Genomic DNA, 12,641 nt, shown 5'->3' with positions numbered 1-12,641 from the left:
CACACACACACACACACACACACACACATACACACACACATGAATGTAAGGAGTTGAACATGAATTGTTCATTCAGTGCTGTTTAGGCAGTAAATCAGCTACCTGAGGCTGTGAATTACTTGTGATGGCAGGTAGGGAGCGTTCAGTAGCGGCTGCCTGCAGCGATGGGGATAGTCATTTGGAGAAAAGACTCTGGCTTTCATTTGCATCAAAACAAAGCAATAAATCATTGTGGAGGCTCGCAGAGCTACAGTACAGAGGGGAGCAGCTACAAGCAAACAAATACCTGCTCTTGGAATGGAACATTCTTTCTTTATATCTTCCTTTCTTTTGTCTCTGTGATTACGTCTTTGTCTTGTTTTCGCCATCTCTTCGGCCTCTCATCTCTTTGTCTCCAGAAACACTATTTTTCTCTCAATTCCTGTCTTTCACATTCGTTACATCCATCCTGCCTCTTCAACTTCCCTCTGAATTCTTTGTCCTCACTTCATTTTTCGATGGAAATGAACTTGCAAAGGCTCTAAATTTGTTCCTGACAGCTAATCCATCTCAGGAAACATGATGCCTGCTAAGATTTTTGTCAAATTTTAATTCTAATTGCCTGGCAGGACAACGCAGAACAATGACTCTGCAGAAACAAAATAACTCTAACTGACTTCACTGTGATGTTGTCGAAACTGCATGTTCATTTGGTTGAATGCTGGGAGCGCATTTAAGTCTGGAATTAAATTTTCATAGCAAACTGTTGTGCACTGGAACAAAGAGATGCCTGATGAAAAAACACTAAAATCTTTGTAACTTATTCTCTGAACACATTTGATACGAGCTAGAAAGGCAGCAGGCTAACAGCGATTACTAGTACTTATTGGAGTTACTTACCTAGTCACTTACTTACTATTTGATCCATTAATAATTTCATCAATCAGTTGATTTTGCAGAACATTTCATGATGTAGAATTACAGGTTTTTATCCACACGTCCCACTGCTGGTTGAACACTAACAACAGAACTGGTGACCTTTGACCATTTGTCCTCATAGATAATGGAGTTATATTGTGTCATAATTAGCGTATGAATGAGTTATGGCCAAAAACATGTTTTGTGAGGTCACAGTGGACTTGACCTTTGACCACCAAAATCTAATCATATATATATATATATATGTTCTGTATGGACATTTGAAAGTGACAAAAGACCTGCTATGAAATCTGTCCATTAGATGTTGTACGTACTACTATTACCTTGTTGTGTTCACACATTTCACATTCACTCTAATGAGGTTGAAGAAGCTCGTTGAAGTTAGTGAGTAAAATGTTAAGTGACAGGAAAACGGCTCAAACAACTAAAAATCAGTGTAGAAAAGGGGAGAATTTATGTTTTAACACTGGAAGATTACACTGCACATGGTGCTCATTGAAAAGAAGAAAAAAAAAAAGCCCACCCTCCCCGGCAGCCTCCCTCCCCTCCCTCGTCTCCACACAGTGGGTCTTGATTAGTGTTTGGAGCTCCCGGTGCAGAACAAACGGCTCATTCTGAAAAGAAGAAGAGGATCCAGCTCTCGTCGCTCCCGTGAGGATAAAAGATGTTTCATGTTGAAAATGACGTGATCCTCCTCTCAGCCTGCGTCGGGCTTCTATTCTACTCAGTGACAGCTGGCAGCAGTCTGCGTATGCGTGTTTGTGTTTGTCAAGCCTGTGTTTCTGCTATATTGTTATTATGACACATGTATGGGTGCGTTTGGCACATTGTATGGAGGAGGTAAAGTACTTTTAGATGTGTCAGTGGTGTGTGTGAGAGCGTGCTTGTGTGAGACAACTGCAATGTGTGTTTGTGCGAACAAGCTGTATACAGTGTTTGCTTGTATGTCAGCTCTAAAACGCCTGTGAAGTGTGAGTTCTTCAGAATCAGATAATCCTAAAAATCCCAAAGGGATCGCTCAATTTTCACTTCTCTCACTGAGGCCTGGATGAATCAGCTTGAATCAGATATTAAGAGGCTCAACAACAGATGACTGACAGTTCTCTTCTTGTCTCACACTGCGACAGAAACCTGTCCTTCACCTACCAACCATCTCTGGTCACTGAAACACAGCAGGTGTTCTGAAAAAGTCTAATTTCTCACAAACAAGCGACTAAAACGCCTAAAGACAAAGAGAGAAACATGCGTCAGGTGTCTACAACACCTTGTTTTTTAAATTATTCTTAAACATCTTCATTGTTTTGCTTTTGCTCATTGGCCCAGAAAATGTTGTCCAAAGTGATTCAGTTCTTAATTGTATATGTCCGGATTTAAATCTCGAATTCTGTCAACACAAAGAAAAAGAAGTCCAACGTGATGCACAGACTTCTGCATTTTCTATCAGTGTTTGAAAGTGTTACCTGTGTGTGTGTGTGTGTGTGTGTGTGTGTGTCTGTGTGCGCGTACTTACGTGTCTTTTCAATAACCGTGACTGCAGGTCCTTCAGTCCCGTCCTGCAGCTGTGCGTACACGCTGATCTTATACTGAGTGTTGGGCTTCAGGTTGTTGAAACAGTGTCTGCTGGCTCCTCCACTCAGCTTCGTCTCTTGCTTCTGACCGTCTGCAGGAAAAGCACAAACATCACCTCCTTCATCAGTCTGGAAAAGCTGCTGTTTGTGCAGGAGTCATTATTTATTTGGACATATCAGCAAACCAAAGTTGTGTACGTGTACATTTACGAACAGTTTTCTTTCAAAGTGGGCCCTTTATCAGAAAAGTATCATAATCACTGTATCGATTCTCTCCTGTTAGTGCTTCAGAGTGAGACAGATAAAACAGTGATCAACAGTGTCCAGCCCGATGTTCATTCATTAAGGACCTTTACACTGCAGCTCAGTTTTGATTAGTACGGGAGCCCCTTCGACCAAACTCCACAGGCAGAGGGTGTAAAAAAGCAGATGTTCCGCTGTGTTTCACACTGTTGAGGATCTCATCATTTGCCGAATGTGTCAATTGCTCTCAAAGTGAGTCATGAGCTCCCACTTAGACTGAGGGACTGATGAAGGAGGCTGTTGTTTAGTTTCCTGTGTTTATAACATTGAGTATAGAATATGTTTTAAACGTCTCTTACATAGGGATGATTTTTTTTGTCAGCTGCTCAGTTTGTGTTTCTGGCCTGATAAAGTTAAACTTTCAGCAGTCAGGACTAACTGACGGACCAAATCCAATTACTGAAATAATCAACATGTTTTTGTTGCTGTTGTTCGCTCCATGCTCGTGGTCAAGGTCGACTGGCACCATGTCAAATATATTTTTTTAAGGAAAACTCGCTATTCAAAAAACACAATGCATTCACTTCTACAACTTCATCACAGGGGGCAGGTGGAACATTTTAATGACTCAAATAACTGCAGCGCTCTGCCAAGTCAATTATTAGAGCTGAAGCTTATAACAAAACTGACAATATAAACCAACATCCAAACAAACTGATTTTAGTACAAAACTTCATGCATTTATTCATAGATGCAGGGTGTGTGGTCGAGCACAGGTCTGTTTAACTCCTGCAGGAAGTGGACAGGTGAACATTCGACTGAGCTGTCACAGCGGATGTGGAATGTATTCAGGTTCTGTGGAGGCATCAAATACATGTCTTTTTAACGTCATAAGCTAATTACATGTTCATTTCATCAAGTCCTGGGAACTCATTTTACAAAATGTATTAAATACAGAATATAAGGACATGGATTATTATGATCCAAACAAAGATTCACTTTTTAATCTGCTGATGTAAATGATCTGATATCACTGAGACGTGATATTTAAACACTTTTAGTAAACTTGCTGGCAGCTGGAAGCTCATGTGGTGAGGGTGTGACCCTGTAACATTAGACAGGTTTCCTTACATCTCCCAGTCGAATATCTACATTTCATTACAGACACAGAAACTGTACGTCACCACGAAAACTCGATTTGTTTAATTTAAGTGAAGAAAGTAAAGGTGAGTAAAGGTAAATAAATGACTAATTGAATGATGATGATATGAATGAATTGTATGAATAATTTTATTGTAATAAGACTGATACACAAACCTAGATGTCCTAACAAACTATTCACATTAAGTACAGAGGGCGAGGAGCTCTGATTATGTTGTAACAGCTCAAAACTTCTTCTTAGCTCGTTGTGGATATTTTGAAACACACAACTGTGAGTTGGAATATAAAAATACCAAAATGATGATTATGATCAGGAAATACATGATCAAAGACAGACTGATCAAGTTTGGGCATCCGACCAAACATTCAGTGCCAACCTTCAGGCTCTTTACTGTTTGCTGCATTTGGTGCTAAAGAAAGAATTGAGTCAGTATTAGTATAGAATCACACACAGTTTGAAAATGCAATAGAGATCATTTCCGCTGTGGCTCTAATTTGTGACGGTCCACGTTGTTCATCAGTGCACAGGCTGGATTTTTCAGATGTCTGGGAAGGCTGATATGTATGTGTTATTTTCAGCAGGGGGTATCTAATTATTCTGCACAGGGAAAGGTTTGATTTCTGAATCTATATTAATGATTCTATATCAATCTCTCATCAAACACAGGATAACTTAACATTTCCCTCTTTCTTCCGCAGTTCTTTCTTCCTCTAGTAATTATTTACCAGCTGCGTTGACATAAATCCTCATTTAGCTCTATTGTGTGTTGAGAGAACCAATACCTCGGAGCTGCCTGAAGAAACTCAAGGGAACTGCAATAATATGTGCCTTTTATATGACATTAATGATGGCAGCGCTGTTGCTGTAGGCCTAAAGGTGATGAATAACAGCCATTACTTTCCTATTTGGTGGATGACGGCTGTATTAAAAGTCAATCTCACCTTAGAGGTGGTGACTGAGTGGTGGACGTGTGCAATCGAATCGGGGCCACACCATCTGTTGTTTGATTTTATTTTGGTATTTTGGAGTGTGTTGATGTTACCAGTTTCAAACAAATGGGAAGATACACAATTATTTCTGCTGGCGCCGAGCCCGGTGGCTGCGGAGAATCAGCACCGGGAAAATGACTTTAATAATTGCAAGGCTGTTTTGTGGAGGTGACTTTGGTGCAGAGCCCCTTTTGACAGCAGGAGTGGGAGATGAATACATCAAAGTACGTCAAACAGAAACAGAATTTTATAGAGTTTAATTGAGACTCTGAAAGTAATCCAAAGACACGAAGCGGAAATTTAAGGGTTTCAAGCTGTTTAAGTTTTCTTAAAGGCCAACAGGAGTCTACTGTGCAGCAGATCTGTAGTTTTCCCCCCTCAACGTTTAACATTTCAATACATAAAGTTTGACCATTATAGCTGGATATCCAGCTGTTATCGATATATTTATACATTAGAAGGACAGAAATGTGCCGGCATGAATTACACGGAAGTTTGTCATAATATTAAACAATAAATCGAGAATATTACCAATGGAAAAGTATTCACTATAGGGACAGTACAGGGACACATCCTGGTCTGGTTTAATACAGAATACATTATAATGTGTTTATTTACATTTAACCTAAACCACCATCTTTCACTAACTTAAACATTCACTGTCAAGCTATAAACAAAAAAACATGTTACCATCAGCAAGAGCAAATGAAATTCTGAACTTCTGATATATTTTAGGGTCCAATAACACAATTTCACATGTGACTTCTCTTAACAATTCCTGATGAAATACAAACACGGCTACTGGCTTCAACAAAGAGGAACTTCAAATAGAAGTGCTCGTTTTGTTTTAATTGTTCTTCTCACAATCAGAGAACAAGCTGCAGGCACAACCGAAACTTCAGAGAAAGCTGATGAGAAGAAATTAATTCTATCCATCTTTGTTCTATTCTATACATTTCTATTCTTCTATTCTTATTTTCATTAAAGCTTAGAACAGACACAACAAGCTGTCATTACTGTCATTCCTATACCAAGAACAATTCATCCCAATACACTTGGCAGCCATTATACCAACATTTGGCCTTTTTTCCCCCTGTATTTTACCTCACACAGCAAATGTAAATGTCACCCGGGCTGGAGTCTGTAAGCCTTCCTTGTCTGCACAGCTAAACCTTTAAGACTCTCAGCACGTCTCTGATGGGATACAACAATATCTTTGTCATCGCAGGCTGTTTAGGGATTCAGAAAATTGGACACTTTCTCTGTGCTGCATACTGAAACTCCCACTAATGTAAGCATGCGAGTATGAATGAGCCCCCTACCAGTGCAGAAATGCAGCGTAGGAGCGTGATGGAAAAGAATCTGAGGCGGAGAATTACAGCTGCACACACAGCATTACGTATCCCACTTTTATACTTGATGGAGCGCTAGTGATGCACGGTCACGTTAAATAACCTTGGCAGGCTCGGTTGAAAATCTACCAGATAATCTAGAGAGCCAGGAATGAGCATTTGTGTGTGTGTGTGCATTTTATTTGCATTTTCATACATGTCCCCTGTGGATAAAGGTCTAGGTGATCTTCATTATCTCAAAAGGAGGAATTCGTTATGCAGCTAACCCGTTAAAACAACAATCAAACACCAACAAAAACACACAGACAGAAAAATGCTTTTTCATAAAGGAAACCTCCAACATGTTCCCGGATTTACTAAAGGTCGATATTATTTTGATCTCTGTGCGCCAACACGGCTGAGCACAAAGACTACAGCGTGAAAAGTGGTAAAACAAAACCTTCCAACTCCTCCTGCATGCAGCCACTGAGCCAAGCTGTTGTCCATAAAGTCAGTGCAAAAGTAATCCTGAAATATAGTAAATACACAAAATTCAAGATCTAAATGTGTAAATGTACGAGTTGTTAGGAGATGTATTTTTGAGTGCGAGCATGATAGAAAAGTAGCTTTTGGTGTGCGACTATGGTTTCACAGGAACATGCCACTTACAGGACTGGCTGTACATGTGGTCTACATGGAAACTGGCTCACTGGATTTATTCTCAGGATTTTCTGAACGTTACAGGAGATTCAGTCACTGAGTTTTGAAATCAAATTAATGGAAAGGAATTTTGTCTCTTACTTGTTTAAAAGAAGATCAAGATAAATACGTGTAAATAAAGAAATGGAGAGAACACGTTCGGCTGTGCATGTACTCACTGAGCAGGGACTCGATTACCACTCTGTAGGCGCCGGCATGTCGGTGGAGCTGCCACTGGGCGCACACACCCGTCATCCTCACCTGATAGGCACTCAGGTTGGTGACCCCCAGGTACACTGCAGAGAGACGGAGGGAGAGGAAGTAACGTTAACTTAAGGACGACACCTTTGCAACACTGGAGAGAGAAGTTTGTAAGCGTTCACAAACACATTTACAAGTCAAGAAATGATTCAGGAATTTCAGTTTTTGAGTTTTTCCAAGTTCAAACTAGTACTACTACTTGGGGGGGGGGGGTAATAAAGCTTATAGAATGGTGTGGTTAGTGTGTTTTTGACATTGTCCACATCTCTCAGTCTATGACAGTCAGCTATGAAGGGCACTACTGACCCATCCCATATTATTTCCAGCCTGACTCCACCTTCTTTGTACAAACGCTACAAAAATATTCTCCACATGCCGCTGCTCTAATAAAGCTGGATTTGCGGCCGTGTTTGCAGATGACACATATGAAAGCATCTGGCCAGTTGGCTTCAAGGACACCGATGTGCATTTTCATGGAGTTATTTTCAAACAGAGGGAGAAATAAAGCTGCACTGTCTTTGCTTCAGAAGTGCGGCTTATATACACACTTCTAAACACACACACACACACACACACACACACACACACACACACGCCCAAACAAACCCACACACACTCTATTTATGCAAATGGTATGTATGCACTTTCATCGCCCGACTTTTGAAAGCATCACTTATTCGGAGTTCAAAGACATTAGCACGCATGTTTCGGTGACTTGATAATGGCCTTGTTCATCACACTATATTTTATATTCCCTCTGACAAAACAGAACATTCTCCACTTGAGCCAAATATCTGATCTGACTTATTTTCGACTCCCTACAAATACATAATGTATCTCCGCATCTTTATGCAAAGTCAAACCATGTGATTTGAATAGAGGATTGTAAAAGGATTCTTGATTCAAGATCTGAGCAGCATAGTGCAGGTAGTGGTAGACACAATATCACAACTCTGAGAAACATCAACAGACACTGAAACAATAACCAAACAGGCTGAGAACAGATTTTTAATTGATTGCTTTTTACTGGGGAAAATGTCAGCCCCACAACAACCACAACAGTCCAGTATAGCGTTAACATCACTGCTGACTGCTGACACGGCACCTATCCACCGGTCGATCTCACACTCCACCTCACCCTTACTCCTGAACTTCTTCACTTGGGCAGTGACTCACTTCCAACCCGTCAGGAGCCGTCACAGTAGCGGTCTCCCTTCTGCTACCAGAGTTGCTTCAGACTCTGTATCCATAGAAGTGCACTTGAAGGTTTGCTCTCAGTCAGCAAATGTGATTATATTCTACCACCACAACAACACAGCAACAACATCCGCAGCTATTTTTGCTTATTGCTGGAGTGTCAGTATTCATTAAATACCCGTGTTTATCTACCAGTGGATGATTAAGGTTGACAGAATTTAAATCAAACGATAAGTGAAAAGGTTTTACATGAAGACCTGAAGCTCCAGTCTCCTTTCTGTCCTCAACAACTTTGATACTTGTGCTGGCGTGTGACATTGACACATCAGTCAACTGATTTCTACTGGTCCGCTGGCTTCATTAACATGCTGCTGAGTAATATGATCGACACTCCATTCACCTCCTGGGATCCCACTGGCCTCATATGATCTTACTCTCTTTTCAACTCCATCCATCTCTACATCATTCTTCTTCCTTTCTCCATCTTCTTCAGCTTTTTTTCCCCCCTTCTTCTCTCCTCTTTTTCTTTGCTCCAACCCCCTTAAACTTGTCCTTCAAATCAAGACCTTAATTGTTATGCAGACGATGGAAAAAGTGGCTCCAACGCAAAAGGACACGCTCCATTTAAAACTACAAGTTAAGGCATTTAGCTGACACTTATTTCGAGAGTTCTTATCCAGAGAGAAATGAGGATGGATGAAAGGGTGGAAGTTCAGCGTCCTGCTCAAGGACACTTGAAAAGGACGCATGTTCTCTGTCGGTCGTTTCGGCCGTCATGGAGATCAAAGCGGAGACCTTTCGGTTTCGAAAAGGGCTGCTTCACCAACAGTCCAGCCTGTGGTGAAGTGGTTAATTATCATGCAGGGGAGGGAGATCCAGGCTCCTACTCAAATGATTGTTTCTGAGAACCACTGACTGATCGAACTGGAGCAGATGCTCAAAGAGCCTCGGGAAGTGTCCACATCACCAGTGAGACGACTAAATCTATTGAGTCGACAGTTCATTCCAGGGCTGGGATGTAATCAGGTTAAAAGTGTCGGATGGATATCAAGATATTGACGTCTGGCGGTGTCTGGCTGTGTCTCTGATTAGATTAGAGGAGATCGTTTTATCCACTTGTGTTCAAAGTAGTGCAGCGGACAGAGAAAGAGAGACAACAAGGTATATTAATGATCGGGTTGAGAAAACGCCAACCAAACAACAAAGTTACTGACAAAATGGTCTGAGAGCAGGCATGTTAGTCCAAATCAATACTAGTCTAATGAGAGTTGATTATGATGGAGAACAATGATCTTGTTTTATCAGTATTTATACTTCTATTTCCTTTAAACAATGGAATATTATGCCAGTGCAAAAAGACATTTTTTTTTAAAAGAAAGTTTTCAGTTGCAACCCAAATTTCTCAGGTGGCACCGTCATGGAGGTCCAGTGAAAAATAATCTTTCAGTGAAATCAGTGAAAATCAGAATGGGCAACAAAAAGAAAGAAGAGATGAAAAGATGATGATTGTACAAAAGTGACATTATTTGTAGTTCATATTAATGTTTGCTCTGTGTAATTAAGTCATTAAACTGTGGAGAAGCAATATTATACATTATATTTTTCTATTGTATTTGTTTAAATGATTAATATCATTTTTAAGTTTTGTCTGCATTTTATTGTTGAATATATTTTGGGTGAAAAATAAATAATCTATCAGGAGACTCAAATCACCACAAAGAAGCTGCGACATCACATTTGAGTAACAGTGATGGACTTACGGGTCTTGGCCCTCCCTGACAGGGCTTCGCTGGATCCAGTGGTGTAGGAGGCGATGACCTTGACGCTGTACTCCGTCCCACTCAGCAGGTTGACGATCAGCATGGTGTTCACGTCCTCCCCCACGAAGGTCTCCAGAGCTGGCCCGGGGGCTGCGGAGGGGGCGGGATAATTAAGACAACACGTCAAGGAGGATCGAATGGTGAGTGAATGGAAGGAGCGGGTTCAGAGATAATCACTCACTTCAATCCAGTTAGTGGGAGAGTATGGAAAATGAAACTTGTGATTGAAGGTGAAAAGGTGACACCGGCAGAGAGAAGACAGAAACAAGTGGTGGAAAAAGCACAAAAATATGACAGAGTGGGAAGAGAAAATGTGTCTTTTAGTTGTATCCTGGTGGTTTCATGAGAAAAGAATTTCATCTTCAGGTTTGTAATTTGTGTTCAGATTCATTAATATTATGTATAAGTTAGTTCATAGGTTTCTTTAAAATTGATTGCCCACCGATCCCTTTCAGAAACATAGTAATATAGACAAACGGAAACTGTTCATGTACTCTCTCAATAGCAAGTATATCCAATGCTTTTTCTTGTTTGTTTCCTTAAAAGAGGTTTCTACTGCTCACCACTGCACTCCTATAAAACGATTCATGATGGACAGTTTAAGACTTTAATATCTGCAGGTATTAAAGTCTTCAGGCCCAGGGACGATGTTTACTGGCCTGTTCGTCAAACACTTCAGAGGAATTATTTGTAACAGATAATCATGATGATCTTGTTGCTCCTGTAACCTTTCCTCTAGCACCACCGCTTTTCCACATCATTTGCAGAATATCTTCCGGGGAACATGAATCTAAACTCACTTTTAGGCACTTCTGGTAGCAATAGGTAAATCCTCGATATAACAATGTTCCATCCAACATATATACATAATCGAGTGTGATGTACACTATATGTTCTAGATGTCTTTGAGGGATTATAGCTTTTTAGTCTTGTTCAAGTAGAAGTTTTTCAGATGCCGACAATTAAATTTCAGGTTATAACAGTTTCCTACAAGTACAGACAGTGTTGGAACCAATTTAAATGCCCTGAGTGTATTTTAATACGACAGGTACAGTTTCTGTGCAGGAGCATACATCATGTGTGTGTAAATTACCAGTTAGAGGCTGGTAGACGACTCTGTAGCCCATGGTGGGTGAAGGTGGAACGTCCCAGCTGATCCTGAAGCGGTTATACCATTCCTCTGACACTCGCAGGTTCTTAGGAGCTGAGAGAGGAACTGAGGAGGGATGGGGAGACAGAAAAGACAGATTTTATGTTTCTATCAAATTGTTGCTTAAATTTTAACTGAATTTCTGAAATGTTGGCAAAATAAAATGTCAATCAGGGCACGTTTTATACATTCATACATTTATTTGAAAAGACAGTATATTAAAAGAGGAAGTGAATAGATAACATAGGCAAGCGTTTGTGTTTTTTAATGAATTAATGTGGCTCTTTTGATGTAGGAGTACCCTGTAGTGTTTTTATCAGCTGCTATGGTGATAAGCACAAGGGCCTCCGTCTGGACTCAAACCAGTGACAGGAAGAAAAAAAGATGAAAAGATGAAAGGGAAACACAGCGAGACACACAGTAAAGTTGACAGAAAAATCATTAATAAAAAGAGAAAAGAGAACAAAACAGGGAGGGGATGGGGGAAGAGGGGGGGTAGAAAAATGTTAAATGAAATGAAAGAGCAAAGGTGAAAAAAATACAGAAAACAAACGGTAATGAATAAGATAAAGAGGAAATAAACAATAAACCAAAATCATAGTTATAAAGGAAATCAACTAAATATATGTATTAATAAAATACTTTCTAAAAATGTAATTTCCAGCATGTCAGAGTGATTATAAAGTGCTTTCATAATGGAAACTGTCATCACACAGCAGAGGGAGAAGAGTGCAGGGAGAAACTGAAAAGAAACCAAAAAACCAAGTTGGCAAGAGGAAGATAATGAGTAAGAGTCACAGAAGGATAAAAGTTTGATAACACTTAATACAATTTCAACAGTTAGCACAGTAAAAAAATGTTAAGTCCCTCCGCTGGTACAAAGTTTGCAGCCGAATTAGTCCGTCAGACAGATATTAAATCCAGAGGACTTATCATTAGGATGACAACTGGGACAGAAGTTTGGAAAACAGAATTAATGGCAGGATGGTATTAAAGTTCTCCTCTGGCATCGACTGAACCCCAAAACACTCATCTCTGTTGCTCAGCATTACAAATTTACAACTTTATTCCATGGTCTTAAGATGGTTTGGATGTAACTCCACGCCTTTGCCTCATTTAGTACTGCTTGTTTTCTGTGTTACAAGCAACTATACGCTACACAACGGCAAGTGTTCATATAGGAGTAATTCAGGTATATGGTGTTTAAACCGGAAACCGACTACGAAGACGAAGAAAAGCAAATTGTACGAGGTTCCCCACAAGTCATTGTATCAGAATGGGAATGGATTTCATGTATCGCTCT

At 40.2% G+C, this 12,641-nt stretch overlaps 1 protein-coding gene across 5 annotated transcripts in view; it reads right to left on the bottom strand.

Moving 5' to 3' along the window:
- Window positions 1–12,641, bottom strand: part of LOC130183481 (collagen alpha-1(XIV) chain-like) — a 166,195-nt gene that overhangs the window by 71,350 nt on the left and 82,204 nt on the right. For all 5 annotated transcript variants that reach the window (XM_056398934.1, XM_056398936.1, XM_056398937.1 and 2 more), the window contains 4 exons: window positions 11,282–11,404; window positions 10,129–10,278; window positions 7,090–7,206; window positions 2,429–2,578 (listed from right to left, as the gene is read on the bottom strand). In XM_056398934.1, coding sequence (XP_056254909.1) covers window positions 2,429–2,578; window positions 7,090–7,206; window positions 10,129–10,278; window positions 11,282–11,404 — 540 coding nt within the window. The remainder of the gene's footprint in view (window positions 1–2,428; window positions 2,579–7,089; window positions 7,207–10,128; window positions 10,279–11,281; window positions 11,405–12,641) is intronic.

This window comes from Seriola aureovittata, chromosome 16, assembly GCF_021018895.1.
Source record: "Seriola aureovittata isolate HTS-2021-v1 ecotype China chromosome 16, ASM2101889v1, whole genome shotgun sequence".
In the NCBI taxonomy this organism is placed as follows: Eukaryota; Metazoa; Chordata; class Actinopteri; order Carangiformes; family Carangidae; genus Seriola; species Seriola aureovittata.
This window is presented reverse-complemented; position numbering and strand designations above follow the sequence as displayed.